Source organism: Balaenoptera borealis (assembly GCF_965194805.1).
Source record: "Balaenoptera borealis genome assembly, chromosome: 8".
Taxonomy (NCBI): domain Eukaryota; kingdom Metazoa; phylum Chordata; class Mammalia; order Artiodactyla; family Balaenopteridae; genus Balaenoptera; species Balaenoptera borealis.
The window spans coordinates 28,873,191-28,896,009 of NC_138865.1; the positions used below are offsets into that span (position 1 = coordinate 28,873,191).

At 55.5% G+C, this 22,819-nt stretch overlaps 1 protein-coding gene across 1 annotated transcript in view; it reads left to right on the plus strand.

Annotated features, from left to right (window-relative positions):
- LOC309633813 (NUT family member 2G-like) overlaps positions 1–16,275 on the plus strand; it is a gene marked incomplete at its 5' end in the record, with an annotated part of 30,840 nt that extends 14,565 nt beyond the window's left edge. Inside the window, 4 exons of the mRNA XM_082403059.1 lie at positions 1,277–1,991; positions 12,243–12,354; positions 14,771–14,887; positions 15,409–16,275. Of these exons, the coding sequence (XP_082259185.1) occupies positions 1,277–1,991; positions 12,243–12,354; positions 14,771–14,887; positions 15,409–16,200 (1,736 nt within the window). The 3' untranslated portion in view covers positions 16,201–16,275. The remainder of the gene's footprint in view (positions 1–1,276; positions 1,992–12,242; positions 12,355–14,770; positions 14,888–15,408) is intronic.
- Positions 16,276–22,819: the final 6,544 nt, after the last annotated feature.

Here is a 22,819-nt window from a genome sequence, read left to right on the forward strand (position 1 = left end):
TTCCTGAGTTGCTCTGAATTGTTCTTCCTTTTGTGGAATCGCAGTACTTCAGACCTACTTCATCTCGTCCAGTATCTCATGGTGGACCCTCAGGCTGCCTTGAGAGGAAGAGTTTGTTCATATTTCCTGTCACTCCTTCATGGACAGGGGACAGATGTGGAGTGGGGTTGTTTCGGGTGGAATGTCTGTGAAGGCTGCTTCCTCTTTTAAAGGGGGAAGGAGTGTAGCCCAGGGGCAGGAAGACGATCTTCTGTGTTATTATTAAACGTCCTATGACACCTGTTCTGGTTAATTAGGTGCACCGTGGTGTGTACCTTGTTCTCCTGAACAGGGATGTGATCCAGACAGCTTGATCGCCATGGCAACTGGCTTCTGCCTGCTTCTCAGATTGTCTTTCCGTTATTGGGAGCTGGAGGGGGAAGGACCACAGGCGGTCTGTACTCCCATGACCAATGTAACATGACAATTCCCTGGCCCTTGTTTAATCCTCTGCAGCCATCACTGGCTGTGAAATGACAGAATCTAAGGGACACGCGCCTACTTCTCACACACCACTCCCCCCACCCCCGCCACCTAGGAACAGAACTCCTGAGTGATGACAGTGACTCTGGGCACTGGGGAGGGGGTGGCAGGACCTGGCCCATGTTACGTGTCTGCTGTGGGTTGTTCTGAGATGCAGGTGCATTCTGGGCCAGTGTTATGGGTTTGTATCAGGATTCCATTAGAGAGATATTTTCCAGCATTTTGTTTTGTTTTGTGAGGCTAGGAAAGAAAGAGGGGATTTCTACTGAGCATCAGGAAAAGGAGGACTGAGGAGGAGGTGGGGCCCTAATATTTTACACAATACCTGTCCACAAAGGGCTTTTGGGTGCCTAGAACTTACCTTGGAGAAGGTCCCTACCTGCTAGTACGCCGGCTGAGGGGCATTTCTCACAGAGCGGATGTCCACACAGTTCCAGAACTTGGGAGACAGCCTGTGAGGCTTAGGTGCCAGGGGGTGCCTTAGGGAGGCTCTCCAAGTCAGTGCTTGCTGAGGCGATTTCTTCTCGGCAGACAGGGGTCAGGGACCTTGGTGGATGGGCGCGGGGTCACCAGTGGAATAATTCTCCACTGGAGGTCAGGGCATGAAAATCACTTGAAGACATTTGCACGCTGCACAGTTTCCCTTGTCCAAGTGTCCCTCACCTGTGGAGATTTACACTCTGATGCCACAGAAAGCCTCAGTCCCACTTGCCCATTCTCCTCCTCCATTCACTCCTTTCCTTTGCCTCCACAGCATGGCCAGTGCTGGGAACGGATGTGACCATGAACCCCGGTGCCTCCTTGTCTACTTTCACGGCAGTGCCCTTCTCTCCACCCATTCCTGGCGCCCAGCACCGGCCACCCTGGCAGCAGCACCTGCCACGTCCCCTCACCCCAGCATTCCCTCCTGGCAGCAGCCTGCTGCTGCCAGCTTTCCCCAGGACGCCTTTGGTGGCTAATGGTGGCCATGGCCCCAGTGCCCCTGGGGCTTGCAACCTCACTGTCCAAGTCAGGTCACAAGGGAGGACAGTGGAGGCCCCCCAGACTCAGACCTTTGTCGTTACTCAGGCCCCCCTCAACTGGAGCGCTCCAGGGGCCCTCAGCAGGAGTGCTGCATGTCCTGCCCCCGTATTCATAGCAACCCCTGTGATGGGGACCGTTGTGACTGCTCCAGCTGTTGGAGTTAGTCAGGCTGGCAAGGGAGGCTGGACCCCAGGCTTTCCTCCTCAAGCTCCACCACCAGCTGCCCAGCTGGCCCCTATCATTCGCCCAGTGAACTCTGGGCCATGGCCACATGGCACTTCCAGGGAGGGCCGCCTGGCCACCAACCAGTCCAACGCCTCGCAGGATGGCTCCTCTAACACCCTGAGAGAGTACAGTAACTTCCGACGTTGGCAGCACATCAAGCCCCTGGCCCGGAGACACTTTCACCTGAGTCCTGATGCAGAAGCTTTTTCCTGCTTTCTCATGTGAGTGAACGCTCAGGGGGTCCTGGGCTTATGGGAGCTTTTAGATAAAGAGGAACTGGGGATGGACTCGCACGTTAGCTTTCTAGGGATACTGGAAGGAAGGTGTGAGGGCGATGTCCATGCTATGAGAGGGCACATTGTCGGTCACATGGGTGGGCCTGCCAGTCCGTGACATCAGGACTGAAATGTGCCCTATCTCAACTGGCCCCACCACCCTGTGAGTCTGGCCAGCTTGCTCTTCCATGATTCTCATGGTAATCTGGACTGAAGACTTGCAGTCAGAGAGGGTCGTGGTGTAAGGTGAGGAGCCAAGGAGTGGATGCCGCACTCTCCTGTGGTGCCGTGTCCTTCATACAGGACTTGAGCGTACATGGCCAGGGGAGGTCACTTCAGAGGAGGGGGAGGAGCGCGGGGCCCAGGAGGGCGCTTTATGCATGCCTCCACTTCGTTGTGGAGAATTCCACGAGGAACAGGGTGATGGTAGAGCTCTCCTAAGGGCGTGGGCTCTCTCCCACTAGACTTGTGAGCCTGGCAGGCATTTCCATCCTAAACCTCCGGTCCCTCGTAAAAAGGGGACAATTACACTTCACTCAGAGGACTGTGCAGAAGACGCCTTGGGCTAATCTATGAAGTGTTAGCAGATTGCTTGGCACATGCCATGCCTCATTGATGATGGTGACTTTTATTATGAAAATGCAGCCTTGAGGAAGAAAAGAGCTCCCCAAGGCACAATGTCCCAGCTCTAGCCTGGGAGTGGATGGTCATCCTTGAGTGAGTGTGAGGCGGTGACAGCAGTGGCCGGGAAGGCTTGTCTTTGCCCTCCCAGACACCCGCCTCTCACCCTCCTGTTGCTCAGTCATTCTGGGTTGAGTGAAGTGTGGTCCACATGGGCGGGTGGGGTCAGGCAGGTGCGGGCTGGGCTGGGCCCGGAGACTGACCCCGAGGGCTTACAGCCCAGTGCTTCGATCCGTGGCCCGCCTGAATCCCTACATGCCGCTGGAGGAGGGACTGTGGAGGGCCGTGCAGGAATGGCGGCGCTTGAGCAACCTTGACCGGATGATCTACTACGAGAGGGCGGAAAAGTGAGTCAGCGTCCTGGGCCCAGGGGCTGCGTGGAGGGTGAGGCGAGTGGGTGAGGGCAGGGTCTGGCCGTGGGGGTGCTCATCAGAGAGGACAGAGGAGAAGGGCTGTCACCCAGCACAGGGTCCCCGCAGCCCAGGAGCCCTACTGTCCCCCAGAAACCCCTCCCTCACCTTGAGAGTTTGAGACTTCTGTCCTTCCTCCACCAGGAGCTCTGCCCTCCCCTGATTTTGACCTACCCTTGCCTTGACATGAAGGTCTCAGGACGGGGCAGGGTGAAGCTGTGTGTCCAGTAGGGGTCCAACTCCGGCCATATGGGCTGGGCCGGGGAAAGAGCTCCACCCGCCAGCCTGCTGCTTCCTTAGTGGTGGGTGGCTGGCGGCCACTAACATAGATTTGGGACCACCTCTCCTCATGAAAAGTGCCCTGTGTGGGTACCCTGGCATCCCTGAAGAGGCTGGGGAAGCCAGCTGTCGTCGGCCCAAGGGTCTCCGGCCCTTCCAGTGTTTGCTCCATGGTAATCCCCTTGGTTTAAGAAACAAAAGCAAACAAACGAGCGCCTCTCAGAGGAAGGGAAGGCCTCTCCTCTAAGCTCAGCATCCACATCGTCCAGCCTCTCCTGGGCCCTGTCTCCAGGTCTATGTTCCAGGAGTCTCAGTCCTAGCCCAGGGTCCTGGATTCGGGCAAGGACCCCTGTGGGGAACACATGCCTGTTGCAGCCTCTGGCTGTCAGCCCTTCATGTGGTTCTGGATGGGGATGGGGGGCATGAGGAGGGTGCCCCCTGGGTCAGCCATGTGTCCCGTTGACCTGGTTCAATTCAGCGACTTGGGTCTATGCTGTTGAATGCTCTCCAGTGCTGGTGAGGCAGGAAGGGTCCCAGATCTTGTTATCACTTCCAGGAGCAGCTCTCTGCTGTGGACAGCACCTCACAGGGCCTTGACGGCGCCAAGGCACATCCTCTCCCAGTGCCTCATTCTTGGCTGCCTTTGTTGGGCTCCAGAACCCAGGCCTTTTTCTCAGGGTGGCCTGTGTCTCCGTCACCCCCCAGGTTCATGGAATTTGCGGCCGAGGAGGAGACGCACATTCAGCATTTGCAGTGGATGCAGTGCGCGCAGGACCTGCCTCCTCCAGCCCCACCGAAGCTGAATCCTCGGGGGCCCCCAGCCCCGAAAGTGGGCCTTCAGCCAGGCACCCAGCTTCCCACTGGAGCTGAAGGCACAGGTAACAGGGCCTAGGCTTGGCCACCGTCCCCATGTGGATCCTTTTCCTTCAAGACAGGGGCATTGGTCTTTCAACCAAAACAGCCACCGAGGCGGGGGGTGGGGGGGTGGGGTCTCAGCTGCCCTTTGTCACTACGGGGTATTGACTTGGTCAGTTTTGTAACTCCTCTCACACCTCCCTGTCAAAGGACCCCACACGAAGTCTGCCTAAGAAGTGGGCTTGATGGGGAGACCCCTAGAAAATTGGAGGTTCCCCACTTCCTTACTTGTGACTCTCTTAGATGACCCCCTAACCTCCCCTCTCCAACTGTGCATGAGGCTTCAGATGGTCCTGACCCCTCCCACACCCACATCAACGTCCCCCAAACAATGCCCTCACCAACGTGCGCTCGGTGGTCAGGAGGTGGACCAGGAGTCCCTCACCTTCCTTCCCTTCCTCCTGCTCTGCCGCAGCCTGTGCTCCCAGGATGTCCGGCCCCAGGGCCCAGCCCTCGCACCCGAAGCCACACAGATCCCAGTGGCCCCCGGAGCCCAAGGCGCCCAAGGAGATTCCCCCTGAGACTGTGAGGGAGTATGTGGACAGGATGGAGGCGCTGGTGGGGCCCGTCCACTCAGCCACAGGCAAGTCACCTGCAGAATGTGGAAAGGACGGAAATGAGCTGAAGCAGGAAGAGGACGACACCTACTTGGACCCGTGTCTCTTGAGCTACACTGACGAGCTGCGTTCCCGGGAACACTCTGTCACCAAGGTAGGCTGGGCCTGGAGCCTGGGGTCTACAAGATGCCAGGGCATGGAACTCTCAGCACCCAAGATCTGGGTTCTGCTCAGGCCGATGGGACTTAAGCTCAGCTCCTTGTTCCTGAGCCTGGTGTTAGGGGAGGTTTACGGAGATGTATGTGTGTATATGTTTGTGTCTGTGTGTATGCCTTTGTGTGTCTGTGTATGTGCATCTGTATATGTGCTCTTTTGTGTGTGACTGTGTATGTGCATGTTTGTGTGTGTGTGTGTGTGTGTGTGTGTGTGTGTGTGTGTGTGTGTGTGTGCTGACCATCCCCGCCTTGTGGAGGAGAGTGGGGGTGGGTCTCTGCTTTTCACTTTCCCTCCTGGTCTTCTTGTGTCACAGGCCACTCCTGGCCAAGGATGCTCACAGCCTCTTCTTTCTGTCCGAGGTGGAGGCAGCCATTCATCCTCGATTCCCGGCAGAATTGTTTTCCCCGGACCCACAGCTGGATGTCTTGGCCCTTGCTGAGGAGCTGAAGCAGGAGGAAGGACTCACCCCTGAAGAAGTGAGCCAGGGGAGGGAGAGGGACACTTAGGGAGCCAGGGGACCCCAGGGGAGGGGGGACCCCAGGTGATCCAGGGGACAGGGGAAACCAGGTGGCCCAGGGGAGCCAGAGGAGGGAGGGATCGCAGGTAGAACAGGGGAGACAAGGGACACCCAGGAAGACCAGGGCACGGAGGGACCCCAGTGAGCAGGGGAGAGGTAGGGCCCCAGAACAGGAGGCCCACATGGCTCTGTCCGTCCCTTCCCTGCCTCGGAGGCCTGGCATGGGGAAGGGCCCTCTCTGGGGTGGGTGCAGCGCAGGGTGATAGGAAGGAGAGGATGGGGAGCCGGGAGCGGAGGGAAGGACACACAGCTGGGAATAAGGTGCAGGAGGATGGCAGGAATGCCACCGTGTCTGTATTTGGAGTCTAGTCCTGGGGTCACCCGTCCCCTCCTCCCCCCCAGGGCCATTGTCCCACTGCCCAGTGCTCCTCCTCTCACACGTGCGCGTGGAGCCGTCACTGTCCTCCTCCCTCCTACCAGCTGGTGCAGAAACGACTCCTGGCCTTGAAAGAGGACAAGGGTGGGCCGGCAGCCCCGAGCCACAGTGCACCCGGAATGGGCTCAAGTCCATCTGAGTCCCACGCCGGCCAAGGTGCCCAGAGGCACGACCAAGACCGCCATCGAGGGGTCAGTGATGAAGCCTGCCCACCAGAGATTGATGTTGAGGATCTTCATAGGCCCATCCGAACAGACACTGGCCCGTTCGTGCTCAGAGTCTTTGTTCCCTCTCGAGGACGTCAGGCTGGCAAGGGAGGCTGGACCCCAGGCTTTCATCCTCAAGCTCCACCACCAGCTGCCCAGCTGGCTCCTATCATTCGCCCAGTGAACTCTGGGCCATGGCCACATGGCACTTCCAGGGAGGGCCGCCTGGCCACCAACCAGTCCAACGCCTCGCAGGATGGCTCCTCTAATCCCCAGAGAGAGTACAGTAACTTCCGACGTTGGCAGCACATCAAGCCCCTGGCCCGGAGACACTTTCACCTGAGTCCTGATGCAGAAGCTTTTTCCTGCTTTCTCATGTGAGTGAACGCTCAGGGGGTCCTGAGCTTATGGGAGCTTTTAGATAAAGAGGAACTGGGGATGGACTCGCACGTTAGCTTTCTAGGGATACTGGAAGGAAGGTGTGAGGGCGATGTCCATGCTATGAGAAGGCACATTGTCGGTCACAAGGGTGGGCCTGCCAGTCCGTGACATCAGGACTGAAATGTGCCCTATCTCAACTGGCCCCACCACCCTGTGAGTCTGGCCAGCTTGCTCTTCCATGATTCTCATGGTAATCTGGACTGAAGACTTGCAGTCAGAGAGGGTCGTGGTGTAAGGTGAGGAGCGAAGGAGTGGATGCCGCACTCTCCTGTGGTGCCGTGTCCTTCATACAGGACTTGAGCGTACATGGCCAGGGGAGGTCACTTCAGAGGAGGGGGAGGAGCGCGGGGCCCAGGAGGGCGCTTTATGCATGCCTCCACTTCGTTGTGGAGAATTCCACGAGGAACAGGGTGATGGTAGAGCTCTCCTAAGGGCGTGGGCTCTCTCCCACTAGACTTGTGAGCCTGGCAGGCATTTCCATCCTAAACCTCCGGTCCCTCGTAAAAAGGGGACAATTACACTTCACTCAGAGGACTGTGCAGAAGACGCCTTGGGCTAATCTATGAAGTGTTAGCAGATTGCTTGGCACATGCCATGCCTCATTGATGATGGTGACTTTTATTATGAAAATGCAGCCTTGAGGAAGAAAAGAGCTCCCCAAGGCACAATGTCCCAGCTCTAGCCTGGGAGTGGATGGTCATCCTTGAGTGAGTGTGAGGCGGTGACAGCAGTGGCCGGGAAGGCTTGTCTTTGCCCTCCCAGACACCCGCCTCTCACCCTCCTGTTGCTCAGTCATTCTGGGTTGAGTGAAGTGTGGTCCACATGGGCGGGTGGGGTCAGGCAGGTGCGGGCTGGGCTGGGCCCGGAGACTGACCCCGAGGGCTTACAGCCCAGTGCTTCGATCCGTGGCCCGCCTGAATCCCTACATGCCGCTGGAGGAGGGACTGTGGAGGGCCGTGCAGGAATGGCGGCGCTTGAGCAACCTTGACCGGATGATCTACTACGAGAGGGCGGAAAAGTGAGTCAGCGTCCTGGGCCCAGGGGCTGCGTGGAGGGTGAGGCGAGTGGGTGAGGGCAGGGTCTGGCCGTGGGGGTGCTCATCAGAGAGGACAGAGGAGAAGGGCTGTCACCCAGCACAGGGTCCCCGCAGCCCAGGAGCCCTACTGTCCCCCAGAAACCCCTCCCTCACCTTGAGAGTTTGAGACTTCTGTCCTTCCTCCACCAGGAGCTCTGCCCTCCCCTGATTTTGACCTACCCTTGCCTTGACATGAAGGTCTCAGGACGGGGCAGGGTGAAGCTGTGTGTCCAGTAGGGGTCCAACTCCGGCCATATGGGCTGGGCCGGGGAAAGAGCTCCACCCGCCAGCCTGCTGCTTCCTTAGTGGTGGGTGGCTGGCGGCCACTAACATAGATTTGGGACCACCTCTCCTCATGAAAAGTGCCCTGTGTGGGTACCCTGGCATCCCTGAAGAGGCTGGGGAAGCCAGCTGTCGTCGGCCCAAGGGTCTCCGGCCCTTCCAGTGTTTGCTCCATGGTAATCCCCTTGGTTTAAGAAACAAAAGCAAACAAACGAGCGCCTCTCAGAGGAAGGGAAGGCCTCTCCTCTAAGCTCAGCATCCACATCGTCCAGCCTCTCCTGGGCCCTGTCTCCAGGTCTATGTTCCAGGAGTCTCAGTCCTAGCCCAGGGTCCTGGATTCGGGCAAGGACCCCTGTGGGGAACACATGCCTGTTGCAGCCTCTGGCTGTCAGCCCTTCATGTGGTTCTGGATGGGGATGGGGGGCATGAGGAGGGTGCCCCCTGGGTCAGCCATGTGTCCCGTTGACCTGGTTCAATTCAGCGACTTGGGTCTATGCTGTTGAATGCTCTCCAGTGCTGGTGAGGCAGGAAGGGTCCCAGATCTTGTTATCACTTCCAGGAGCAGCTCTCTGCTGTGGACAGCACCTCACAGGGCCTTGACGGCGCCAAGGCACATCCTCTCCCAGTGCCTCATTCTTGGCTGCCTTTGTTGGGCTCCAGAACCCAGGCCTTTTTCTCAGGGTGGCCTGTGTCTCCGTCACCCCCCAGGTTCATGGAATTTGCGGCCGAGGAGGAGACGCACATTCAGCATTTGCAGTGGATGCAGTGCGCGCAGGACCTGCCTCCTCCAGCCCCACCGAAGCTGAATCCTCGGGGGCCCCCAGCCCCGAAAGTGCGCCTTCAGCCAGGCACCCAGCTTCCCACTGGAGCTGAAGGCACAGGTAACAGGGCCTAGGCTTGGCCACCGTCCCCATGTGGATCCTTTTCCTTCAAGACAGGGGCATTGGTCTTTCAACCAAAACAGCCACCGAGGCGGGGGGTGGGGGGGTGGGGTCTCAGCTGCCCTTTGTCACTACGGGGTATTGACTTGGTCAGTTTTGTAACTCCTCTCACACCTCCCTGTCAAAGGACCCCACACGAAGTCTGCCTAAGAAGTGGGCTTGATGGGGAGACCCCTAGAAAATTGGAGGTTCCCCACTTCCTTACTTGTGACTCTCTTAGATGACCCCCTAACCTCCCCTCTCCAACTGTGCATGAGGCTTCAGATGGTCCTGACCCCTCCCACACCCACATCAACGTCCCCCAAACAATGCCCTCACCAACGTGCGCTCGGTGGTCAGGAGGTGGACCAGGAGTCCCTCACCTTCCTTCCCTTCCTCCTGCTCTGCCGCAGCCTGTGCTCCCAGGATGTCCGGCCCCAGGGCCCAGCCCTCGCACCCGAAGCCACACAGATCCCAGTGGCCCCCGGAGCCCAAGGCGCCCAAGGAGATTCCCCCTGAGACTGTGAGGGAGTATGTGGACAGGATGGAGGCGCTGGTGGGGCCCGTCCACTCAGCCACAGGCAAGTCACCTGCAGAATGTGGAAAGGACGGAAATGAGCTGAAGCAGGAAGAGGACGACACCTACTTGGACCCGTGTCTCTTGAGCTACACTGACGAGCTGCGTTCCCGGGAACACTCTGTCACCAAGGTAGGCTGGGCCTGGAGCCTGGGGTCTACAAGATGCCAGGGCATGGAACTCTCAGCACCCAAGATCTGGGTTCTGCTCAGGCCGATGGGACTTAAGCTCAGCTCCTTGTTCCTGAGCCTGGTGTTAGGGGAGGTTTACGGAGATGTATGTGTGTATATGTTTGTGTCTGTGTGTATGCCTTTGTGTGTCTGTGTATGTGCATCTGTATATGTGCTCTTTTGTGTGTGACTGTGTATGTGCATGTTTGTGTGTGTGTGTGTGTGTGTGTGTGTGTGTGTGTGTGTGTGTGTGTGTGTGCTGACCATCCCCGCCTTGTGGAGGAGAGTGGGGGTGGGTCTCTGCTTTTCACTTTCCCTCCTGGTCTTCTTGTGTCACAGGCCACTCCTGGCCAAGGATGCTCACAGCCTCTTCTTTCTGTCCGAGGTGGAGGCAGCCATTCATCCTCGATTCCCGGCAGAATTGTTTTCCCCGGACCCACAGCTGGATGTCTTGGCCCTTGCTGAGGAGCTGAAGCAGGAGGAAGGACTCACCCCTGAAGAAGTGAGCCAGGGGAGGGAGAGGGACACTTAGGGAGCCAGGGGACCCCAGGGGAGGGGGGACCCCAGGTGATCCAGGGGACAGGGGAAACCAGGTGGCCCAGGGGAGCCAGAGGAGGGAGGGATCGCAGGTAGAACAGGGGAGACAAGGGACACCCAGGAAGACCAGGGCACGGAGGGACCCCAGTGAGCAGGGGAGAGGTAGGGCCCCAGAACAGGAGGCCCACATGGCTCTGTCCGTCCCTTCCCTGCCTCGGAGGCCTGGCATGGGGAAGGGCCCTCTCTGGGGTGGGTGCAGCGCAGGGTGATAGGAAGGAGAGGATGGGGAGCCGGGAGCGGAGGGAAGGACACACAGCTGGGAATAAGGTGCAGGAGGATGGCAGGAATGCCACCGTGTCTGTATTTGGAGTCTAGTCCTGGGGTCACCCGTCCCCTCCTCCCCCCCAGGGCCATTGTCCCACTGCCCAGTGCTCCTCCTCTCACACGTGCGCGTGGAGCTGTCACTGTCCTCCTCCCTCCTACCAGCTGGTGCAGAAACGACTCCTGGCCTTGAAAGAGGACAAGGGTGGGCCGGCAGCCCCGAGCCACAGTGCACCCGGAATGGGCTCAAGTCCATCTGAGTCCCACGCCGGCCAAGGTGCCCAGAGGCACGACCAAGACCGCCATCGAGGGGTCAGTGATGAAGCCTGCCCACCAGAGATTGATGTTGAGGATCTTCATAGGCCCATCCGAACAGACACTGGCCCGTTCGTGCTCAGAGTCTTTGTTCCCTCTCGAGGACGTCAGGCTGGCAAGGGAGGCTGGACCCCAGGCTTTCATCCTCAAGCTCCACCACCAGCTGCCCAGCTGGCTCCTATCATTCGCCCAGTGAACTCTGGGCCATGGCCACATGGCACTTCCAGGGAGGGCCGCCTGGCCACCAACCAGTCCAACGCCTCGCAGGATGGCTCCTCTAATCCCCAGAGAGAGTACAGTAACTTCCGACGTTGGCAGCACATCAAGCCCCTGGCCCGGAGACACTTTCACCTGAGTCCTGATGCAGAAGCTTTTTCCTGCTTTCTCATGTGAGTGAACGCTCAGGGGGTCCTGAGCTTATGGGAGCTTTTAGATAAAGAGGAACTGGGGATGGACTCGCACGTTAGCTTTCTAGGGATACTGGAAGGAAGGTGTGAGGGCGATGTCCATGCTATGAGAAGGCACATTGTCGGTCACAAGGGTGGGCCTGCCAATCCGTGACATCAGGACTGAAATGTGCCCTATCTCAACTGGCCCCACCACCCTGTGAGTCTGGCCAGCTTGCTCTTCCATGATTCTCATGGTAATCTGGACTGAAGACTTGCAGTCAGAGAGGGTCGTGGTGTAAGGTGAGGAGCGAAGGAGTGGATGCCGCACTCTCCTGTGGTGCCGTGTCCTTCATACAGGACTTGAGCGTACATGGCCAGGGGAGGTCACTTCAGAGGAGGGGGAGGAGCGCGGGGCCCAGGAGGGCGCTTTATGCATGCCTCCACTTCGTTGTGGAGAATTCCACGAGGAACAGGGTGATGGTAGAGCTCTCCTAAGGGCGTGGGCTCTCTCCCACTAGACTTGTGAGCCTGGCAGGCATTTCCATCCTAAACCTCCGGTCCCTCGTAAAAAGGGGACAATTACACTTCACTCAGAGGACTGTGCAGAAGACGCCTTGGGCTAATCTATGAAGTGTTAGCAGATTGCTTGGCACATGCCATGCCTCATTGATGATAGTGATTTTTATTATGAAAATGTAGCCTTGAGGAGGAAAAGAGCTCCCCAAGGCACAATGTCCCAGCTCTAGCCTGGGAGTGGATGGTCATCCTTGAGTGAGTGTGAGGCGGTGACAGCAGTGGCCGGGAAGGCTTGTCTTTGCCCTCCCAGACACCCGCCTCTCACCCTCCTGTTGCTCAGTCATTCTGGGTTGAGTGAAGTGTGGTCCACATGGGCGGGTGGGGTCAGGCAGGTGCGGGCTGGGCTGGGCCCGGAGACTGACCCCGAGGGCTTACAGCCCAGTGCTTCGATCCGTGGCCCGCCTGAATCCCTACATGCCGCTGGAGGAGGGACTGTGGAGGGCCGTGCAGGAATGGCGGCGCTTGAGCAACCTTGACCGGATGATCTACTACGAGAGGGCGGAAAAGTGAGTCAGCGTCCTGGGCCCAGGGGCTGCGTGGAGGGTGAGGCGAGTGGGTGAGGGCAGGGTCTGGCCGTGGGGGTGCTCATCAGAGAGGACAGAGGAGAAGGGCTGTCACCCAGCACAGGGTCCCCGCAGCCCAGGAGCCCTACTGTCCCCCAGAAACCCCTCCCTCACCTTGAGAGTTTGAGACTTCTGTCCTTCCTCCACCAGGAGCTCTGCCCTCCCCTGATTTTGACCTACCCTTGCCTTGACATGAAGGTCTCAGGACGGGGCAGGGTGAAGCTGTGTGTCCAGTAGGGGTCCAACTCCGGCCATATGGGCTGGGCCGGGGAAAGAGCTCCACCCGCCAGCCTGCTGCTTCCTTAGTGGTGGGTGGCTGGCGGCCACTAACATAGATTTGGGACCACCTCTCCTCATGAAAAGTGCCCTGTGTGGGTACCCTGGCATCCCTGAAGAGGCTGGGGAAGCCAGCTGTCGTCGGCCCAAGGGTCTCCGGCCCTTCCAGTGTTTGCTCCATGGTAATCCCCTTGGTTTAAGAAACAAAAGCAAACAAACGAGCGCCTCTCAGAGGAAGGGAAGGCCTCTCCTCTAAGCTCAGCATCCACATCGTCCAGCCTCTCCTGGGCCCTGTCTCCAGGTCTATGTTCCAGGAGTCTCAGTCCTAGCCCAGGGTCCTGGATTCGGGCAAGGACCCCTGTGGGGAACACATGCCTGTTGCAGCCTCTGGCTGTCAGCCCTTCATGTGGTTCTGGATGGGGATGGGGGGCATGAGGAGGGTGCCCCCTGGGTCAGCCATGTGTCCCGTTGACCTGGTTCAATTCAGCGACTTGGGTCTATGCTGTTGAATGCTCTCCAGTGCTGGTGAGGCAGGAAGGGTCCCAGATCTTGTTATCACTTCCAGGAGCAGCTCTCTGCTGTGGACAGCACCTCACAGGGCCTTGACGGCGCCAAGGCACATCCTCTCCCAGTGCCTCATTCTTGGCTGCCTTTGTTGGGCTCCAGAACCCAGGCCTTTTTCTCAGGGTGGCCTGTGTCTCCGTCACCCCCCAGGTTCATGGAATTTGCGGCCGAGGAGGAGACGCACATTCAGCATTTGCAGTGGATGCAGTGCGCGCAGGACCTGCCTCCTCCAGCCCCACCGAAGCTGAATCCTCGGGGGCCCCCAGCCCCGAAAGTGCGCCTTCAGCCAGGCACCCAGCTTCCCACTGGAGCTGAAGGCACAGGTAACAGGGCCTAGGCTTGGCCACCGTCCCCATGTGGATCCTTTTCCTTCAAGACAGGGGCATTGGTCTTTCAACCAAAACAGCCACCGAGGCGGGGGGCGGGGGGGTGGGGTCTCAGCTGCCCTTTGTCACTACGGGGTATTGACTTGGTCAGTTTTGTAACTCCTCTCACACCTCCCTGTCAAAGGACCCCACACGAAGTCTGCCTAAGAAGTGGGCTTGATGGGGAGACCCCTAGAAAATTGGAGGTTCCCCACTTCCTTACTTGTGACTCTCTTAGATGACCCCCTAACCTCCCCTCTCCAACTGTGCATGAGGCTTCAGATGGTCCTGACCCCTCCCACACCCACATCAACGTCCCCCAAACAATGCCCTCACCAACGTGCGCTCGGTGGTCAGGAGGTGGACCGGGAGTCCCTCACCTTCCTTCCCTTCCTCCTGCTCTGCCGCAGCCTGTGCTCCCAGGATGTCCGGCCCCAGGGCCCAGCCCTCGCACCCGAAGCCACACAGATCCCAGTGGCCCCCGGAGCCCAAGGCGCCCAAGGAGATTCCCCCTGAGACTGTGAGGGAGTATGTGGACAGGATGGAGGCGCTGGTGGGGCCCGTCCACTCAGCCACAGGCAAGTCACCTGCAGAATGTGGAAAGGACGGAAATGAGCTGAAGCAGGAAGAGGACGACACCTACTTGGACCCGTGTCTCTTGAGCTACACTGACGAGCTGCGTTCCCGGGAACACTCTGTCACCAAGGTAGGCTGGGCCTGGAGCCTGGGGTCTACAAGATGCCAGGGCATGGAACTCTCAGCACCCAAGATCTGGGTTCTGCTCAGGCCGATGGGACTTAAGCTCAGCTCCTTGTTCCTGAGCCTGGTGTTAGGGGAGGTTTACGGAGATGTATGTGTGTATATGTTTGTGTCTGTGTGTATGCCTTTGTGTGTCTGTGTATGTGCATCTGTATATGTGCTCTTTTGTGTGTGACTGTGTATGTGCATGTTTGTGTGTGTGTGTGTGTGTGTGTGTGTGTGTGTGTGTGTGTGTGTGTGTGTGTGTGTGTGCTGACCATCCCCGCCTTGTGGAGGAGAGTGGGGGTGGGTCTCTGCTTTTCACTTTCCCTCCTGGTCTTCTTGTGTCACAGGCCACTCCTGGCCAAGGATGCTCACAGCCTCTTCTTTCTGTCCGAGGTGGAGGCAGCCATTCATCCTCGATTCCCGGCAGAATTGTTTTCCCCGGACCCACAGCTGGATGTCTTGGCCCTTGCTGAGGAGCTGAAGCAGGAGGAAGGACTCACCCCTGAAGAAGTGAGCCAGGAGAGGGAGAGGGACACTTAGGGAGCCAGGGGACCCCAGGGGAGGGGGGACCCCAGGTGATCCAGGGGACAGGGGAAACCAGGTGGCCCAGGGGAGCCAGAGGAGGGAGGGATCGCAGGTAGAACAGGGGAGACAAGGGACACCCAGGAAGACCAGGGCACGGAGGGACCCCAGTGAGCAGGGGAGAGGTAGGGCCCCAGAACAGGAGGCCCACATGGCTCTGTCCGTCCCTTCCCTGCCTCGGAGGCCTGGCATGGGGAAGGGCCCTCTCTGGGGTGGGTGCAGCGCAGGGTGATAGGAAGGAGAGGATGGGGAGCCGGGAGCGGAGGGAAGGACACACAGCTGGGAATAAGGTGCAGGAGGATGGCAGGAATGCCACCGTGTCTGTATTTGGAGTCTAGTCCTGGGGTCACCCGTCCCCTCCTCCCCCCCAGGGCCATTGTCCCACTGCCCAGTGCTCCTCCTCTCACACGTGCGCGTGGAGCCGTCACTGTCCTCCTCCCTCCTACCAGCTGGTGCAGAAACGACTCCTGGCCTTGAAAGAGGACAAGGGTGGGCCGGCAGCCCCGAGCCACAGTGCACCCGGAATGGGCTCAAGTCCATCTGAGTCCCACGCCGGCCAAGGTGCCCAGAGGCACGACCAAGACCGCCATCGAGGGGTCAGTGATGAAGCCTGCCCACCAGAGATTGATGTTGAGGATCTTCATAGGCCCATCCGAGCAGACACTGGCCCGTTCGGGCCCAAAGTCTTTGTTCCCTCTCGAGGACGTCAGGAGGTCTCTCCATTCCGGGCCGGACGGCCCTCCCCTCCCCAGGGTCAAAGGCGCACTGGCCCTCTACTGGGACCCAGGGATGCGTCTGTTCTCAGAGAGGCTTCTCCTGTTCCGGAGGCCCGAGGCCCCAGGGACGCGTCCAGTGAGAACGAGGAGGCGCTCCCCAGCCTGGCCTCCCTCTTGGCCTCTCCGCAGAGCCTGCCGCCTTGCGGGCTGTCCCAGACTCCTGCCCCTGCCTCAGGCCTGGCCTCCCCTGGAGGTTGGGGGGCCCAGAGTGCTCCCCAGGCCCCCTCCCCTCAGAGAAGAGGCCCCAGCCCAGCTCCACCAGCTGCTCCCAAGTCGAGGAAGCGGGCTCTGTGTGGGCGCCCAGCCGCTGCTGAGAAGCTGTCCATCCCCGGGGCTGGCCACGGGGTCTCTGCGAGGCCAGCCTTGGCTCTGGGGCTGGCTCGCCCCTCACAGCCGAGAAAGAGAAAGCGTGACCCGTTTGTCACAGGGAAGAGGAGGAAGAAGAGGAAGCACTGCAGCCAGTAGGGAACAGCCGGGCCGGCCCTCCAGGGCGAGCCCCCCAGGGCGGCCCCCAGGGGAGCCTAGGGGCTCCTCCTCACCCCAGAGCTGATCCTGGGATTGTGGGGGGTTAGGGAGGTGGGGGAGGTGGGTGTGGGCAGGACCTTTGGAGTGATGTATGAAAATTGTGAATAAAGATAGTTTTGGTGGGAAATGCTCTCAGGCCACTGTCATCTTCTTCGTGTGGAGCTGCTCCACAGAGAGCGATCCTGAGAGGAAGGAAGGGTGAGGGAGGTCACAGGAGCTATGGATCTACAGGTGGCCAAACCTTTCCTCCACATAGACAAGGACTCCTCAGGCTGCCCCTGGGAACACATAGCTCTCACTTTCCCCAGGGACCCCCTCACCATCCGCTTCTCTAAAGCCTGCTTGGCTAGGGGCCTTCTGGGGCATCTGTAGCATCTTCTGCATCCCTGAACCGTCTGGGGAGGGAGAGCTGCTTTTGTGCCTCTCAGCCCTCTGGACACTAACCAGTTTCTAGGACGGAGCCTGGAGACGGCCCTTGTCTTTATGGAGCTGCTCTCTGCTTCCCTGAAGTGGCCAGGCGATGGCGCTGGGGTGACCCTCCGCTCATCCAGGGTTTCCTGTGTGGGTGGCCTGACCAGACAGGAAAAGTCTTGGCCATGGGGACAGGACTGTCTGCCTCGTCATAGCGGGAGCGTTCTCTAGTCCCACTGGGATTATTGCAATGTGGAGAGTGGTTGAGGCAGCTACCTCTTAATCCCAGTGAGGATGCAACGAGGGGAATGGGCGCGGGGAAATTCATGGGGCACCCGTTACAGGTGTGTCTAAGGGAAACGACAGTTGGGCCCCTTTGTGGAACTTGTGGGATTTCTGTGCAGCAGCATCTCTTTCAACTGAGGGAGGAGGACCCATCTGGCTGTGGCTGTGGGGACTGGCCTTAGGGGCCTAGGGGTGTGCAAAGACACCCCAGAACTACTGTCCCTTCCCTTTCCACCCATGGCTGGACATGTGTGTGTATTGGTATCAACACTGATTTGTATTCCCATAGAAAACAGTTCCTCCTGACAAACTATGACCGTGTTTCACAAGAACAGCTTGCTCACAGGGGCAGCAGGGGTGGGGGAGAGGTGTCTGCGGCCCCAGATCTGGGTGGGAGCTGGGATCCATGCTGAGGAGTGTGGAGGCCTCAGTCACCGTCCTGCGGTTGCCGGCAGAGACTTCGAATCATCAGAGCAGGGGAAATGACCCGCTCATAAGGGTGAGACGAGCAAACAATGAGGGGCAGGGAGCAGACCCCTGCTGTCTCCCTGAACTGCCCCCCCTCGCAGCCTGCTTAGCCCCCGTCATGGCCTGTGCTGGCCCACCTCTGAAGCCCCTTCCTCCTAATGCACTCAGATGCTCTGATCCTTTGTGGACCCGCCCTGGGCCTCACCCCCCCCTTCCCTGCTGGCCAAAGCCTCTTCTCCCGGTTCTGAGTTCTGACTCCTTCCCCAGGACCCAGGCGGGGGTTGGGACAGCAGAGACTCCCTAATTCTCCCTCCTCCTCCCTGAGATCTTGACAATCACCTTTGTATGTTTCTATGATTTTAACTACTGTAGATACTTCATGTGAGTGGCTATGATATGTCCTTTGATGAGTGGCTTATTTCACTTAGCATAATGTCTTAGAGGTTTATCCATGTTGTAGCATGAGACATGGTTTCCTTTTATTTCAAGGAAGGAAATATTTCCTTGTGTTTTTAGACCCGCATTATCCCTTCATCTGTTGATGGACACTTGGGTTTCTTCACGTCTTGGGTATTTTGGATAATGCTACGAAGAATGTGGGTGTGCAAATATCTCTTTGAGATCCTGCTTTGAATTCTTTCGGATACATACCCAGAAGTGGGACTGCTGGATCACATGGTAGTTATAGTTTTAATTTTTTGAGGAAACTTCATATTGTTTTCCGTAAGGGTTGTCCCATTTTACACCTCTCACCAACAATGAGAAAGATAGCCACCATCAAGAACTTGGTATATATCCATCTTATAAAAATGTTTATGCTTTTAGCAGAGCTGTAGATAATCAAAATTATGTATAATAACAATATTTTTGGTTATATATGGTGTCATGTAAATCATATTGCCTTTGGCTTCTTCTTTCAACATTCTTACTTTAAGAAAAATGGATATATTAGATGTTCTTTAATTTTTTAATTATTTATAATTTTGCATTGTATGCATACATTAAAAATAATTTATCAGTTCCCTTGTTGGTGAACTTTTATAAATTATAATGTGACAGGGTAATCAGTTCCAGAGGAAAAGTTTTTCCTTTCAGAACTTTGAGTATTTATTCCATCGAATATGGCTTTTGTTACTGTTTTTTTCAAATTATGCCATCAATACACCCTTTCATGGTGGGTGATCAGTTTCCTTGCTAATTGTTTTTTGGAAGACTGTCTGTTGTCTTTTGTGTTCTCCAGTTTCTTGACGTGTGATTAGTTTCAGGTTAAAAAAATGTATCCTCCATGTGATCTATTTTGCTTCATTCACTGATAATACACATTCTTCATCTCATCTAGAACATAATATTATCTTTTTCATATGTTACTTCTACTCATTCTCTCCTGTCTCTACTTCTAGAACCCTGGATATATGTATATTAGACCATCTTATATATTCTCTGTGTCTTCATCAGCTTGGACGGCTATAACAAAATGCCATAGACCTGGTGGCTTGAAAAACAGATGGTAATTTCTTAACAGTTCTGAAGGTTGGAAGTCCAAGATCAAGGTGCCATATTCAGGTCCTGGTGAGAGCTCTCTTCCTCCTTTTCAGATGGTTGTCTTCTTACCGCGTCCTCACGTGGCAGAGAGAAAGAGGGATCTCTCTTGTGTCTTTTCTTTTAAGGGCACTAAACCCATTATGAAAGCTCCATTCCCATGCCCTAATTACCTCCCAAAGGCCCTATCCCCAAATACATTGAAGGGTAGGGCTTCAACATAAGAATTGGTGGGGGGGCTATACGTCCATAGCATTCTGCCCCTGGTACCCAAAATTCGTGTCCTTATTGTATGCAAAATACATTCATTCTATCCCAACAGCCTCAAAAGCCTTAACTCATTCCAACATCAACTGTAAAATTTAAAGTCCAAAGTCTGATCTAAACACCATCTAAATCACATATGGGTGAGACTGGAGGTACTATTCATCCTGAGGCAAAGTTCCTCTGTAGCTGTAAATCTGTGACCCAAACAAGTTAAGTGTTTCCAAATACGATGCTGGGACTGGCATAGAATAGACAGCCCTACTCCAAAAGGAAGAAACAGGAAAGAAGGAAGGGGTGACAGTTTCCAAGCTAGTCCAAAGCCTAGCAAGGCCAATCCCATTAGATCTTAAGGTACGAGAATAACCCTCTTTAGTTTGATGCTTTGCCCTCCAGGCCCGCTGGGGTGGCAACATCATCCCCACAGCTCGGTGGGGCAGCCCCACTCCTTCAGCTTGGTGGGGTGCCACCCACACTGCAGCTCTCTGTAGGGCCTCCACCTACACCATGACTCTCTGTGAGGGCGACAATCTCACACTTTGAAACTGAGGCCCCCTGGGCCTGTGGTGGGATTGACAGACCCGATGACCTCGGAATCACCTTTGGGGTCCTTCTTCCCTTTTCGTCAAGAGGAGTACACATTCACAGCCAAATGGCTCTAGTCTCCCATTCTGTAGAATCCAAGAATTCTGACAGCCTTCCTCATTCTGCCTGGCTTTCTCTGTCCCCTTTAGTTCAAACTGGCAGTGTCCCTTCTCTACTCCTGGCCTCTGCTGAGATGACTAATTAAATTAATATCACACCTATGATCTCTTCTTCAAAGGGTTGCTCAGCTGCACCCTTAGAGTTTCTTCAGAACAAGCTTTCTCACTTTCAAATATGGATAGGCTGAGAAGTTTCCAAATCTCTAAGTTCTGATTTCTTTTTGCTTAACAATTTGGTCTTCAATTTATCTTTCTCCTGATGTGTTTTACTAGGAGCGGTGATGAGGAACCAAGCTACTTCTTCCAAACTTTGTTCAGAGATCTCCTCAGATGAATATTCAATTTCATCACTTACAAGGTCTACCTTCCCCAAAACGCCAGAACACAGTTCAGTCAAGTTCTTTGCCACTTTATAATAAGAATTGCCTCTCCTCCAATTTCTAATAATGTGTTCCTCATTTCTGTTGGAGACCTCACCAGAATAGCATCTAACGTCCATATTTCTATCTGTTCATGATTATTTCTGTATTCTCTACAAAGATGGAGACTTTCTCTCCAGTGTGCCTCTTTGCTTTCTGAGCCATCACCAGAATCACTTTTAATAGGTATAGGCTGAAAGGACTTTATGGCGATTTCAGCTCTTTTTTAGCATGCACTTCAAATCTCTTTCAGCCTTTACCTACTATCCAATTCCATGGCCACTTCCACATATTTAGGTATTTGCTACTTCTTGGTACTAAAATATGTCTTAGCTCAAAGGGCTATAACAAACTACCACAGACTGGGTGGCTTAAACAAAAGACGTATATTTCTCACAGTTCTGGAGGCTGCAAAGTCCAAAATCAAGCCACCAGCAGACTCTAGGTCCATAGATTTCTCATTCATAATTTCTGACCGTTTCTTTTCTGTGCTACATTTTAGCTAATTTTTCACATCTATCATCCGTGTCATCCACTTCCTCTTTATCAGTATCTGATCTAACTTTTTCCCACTCCCTTTGATATACAGATGTGTGATGTTTGTATGTTGAATTTCATCATCCGCTATAAAATATTCAATTTCAATGGTCAAGATTTACTAACATCAATCATTTTTACTGTTGAAGACAGAACATTCTTAACTGGAACTGGCACTGTTAATACAAGTGTATGATAGTGAATACAAGCCCAACTAGTACAGTTTGCTGCTACTCCTTGATTTGGGTTAAGGTGCCAGCACTTCTGCCACCTTTGCTTTTGCACCATCAGTACCTATGTCAACACAATTGTTCCAGAGTAAATCATGAGATTAAAAAAGTTTCACCAACAGTTTGAATATTACAGCATCATGTTGTTTGTGATCAAGCGTGAAGATCGTCAATATTATCTAGTGCTAGTACTAGACAAATTCAAGGAAAACGGCAAACCCAGTCACTTTTTGTTTCCTTTTCCATGTGAAAAGCTGTAAGCAACATGTTTTCGCCCTTTAAAGGGCTCCTATGTCTCTGTTTAAAATATTCCATTCCTCTCTCTCTGTTTTCAAATTCATTAATTGACTTATTTGTTTTTAGCTGCGTTGGGTCTTCGTTGCTGTGCGCAGGCTTTCTCTAGTCGCGGTGAGCAGGCTTCTCATTGCGGTGGCTTCTCTTGTTGCGGAGCACGGGCTCTAGGCGCGCGGGCGTCAGTAGTCGTGGCACACGGGCTCAGTAGTCGTAGTTCGTGGGCTCTAGAGCGCAGGCTCAGTAATTGTGGAGCACGGGCTTAGTTGCTTGGCGGCATGTGGGATCTTCCCAGACCAGGGATCAAACCCATGTCCCCTGCATTGGCAGGCGAATTCCCAACCACTGCGCCACCAGGCAAGTCCCAATTCCTCTCTCTTTAAACATAAAGTGATTGGACTTAAAGCAGTGCTTAAAGTTTACCGGTACTATAATCCTTGTTCAAAATTGCTCTGTGGCATAAGCCACAATGCAGTGAATTGTTGACACCTCCAAATCCCAGGGAGGCCCCTGAGTGCTCTCTCAGGAGGAAATTGAGGTCAGGTGTATCTGATGGCCTGTGTGCTCTCTGTGCTCCTGGTGATATGTGGGGGCTTTCAAGTGAGTGCAGTGGGTAGACTCATGGACTCTTAGTCTTGGCTGGGGGAGACAGCACTGTCGGGTTTATGTTTCCACATTTGCCTCCTTTTGTGTTGCCTTTCTCCCAGTTGCATTTAGCCTGATGAGAGGGAAGGAGGAGATGTCGGTAGCTGGGCAGGTGGTTCTCCAGGAGCAAATGTCAGGGACGGTTGTGTGGGCAAGATCCCTAGGCCCCGTCCTGGCAATCTTGCTGTGCACTGAGCAGTCCAGATGAATCGGGTCCTGGACCAGAAATCCATGAATCTTTTGGCAATCTGGGCAAAATTTGGGATCTGAGGATGGGCTCAGAAATTTCAGCAAGGATTTGGCGGTATCTCACCCTCGGGCTGTTTAAGAGCCCCTGGATTTGAATGGCATGAAGCACCAGAGAGCCTTTGATCACATTCTACACAGCTGTCCTGTGTGTGGCCCTCCAGCAGCAAACCTTCTCTGCTGTGACCTCAGGGCAGGCCCCATTCCCCCCCACCCCCACCCCGAGACTCCTGCCCTGTGAAACATGAGGGTGTAACGCAGGCTGCTTGTCAGTGCTGGGCTCCTGGCTTGCCTGACGCAAAGGATGGAGCATCTGTTCACCTTGTGCTGGTGCCCTTCCCAGAATCAATGGGCTCACAGCCCAGACATTTATGCTGATTCTGGGGGCAGCTGTGCCCTGAGAAGCCATGTCTTGTCACTTGGCCCAGGGAGCACCTCCGCAACAGACCCCACTTATCATATGGGCCTCCTGCTCTTGTGCCCTCTTGTTTTGTTCTGAGGCAGGTGGTTGTGATGGCCA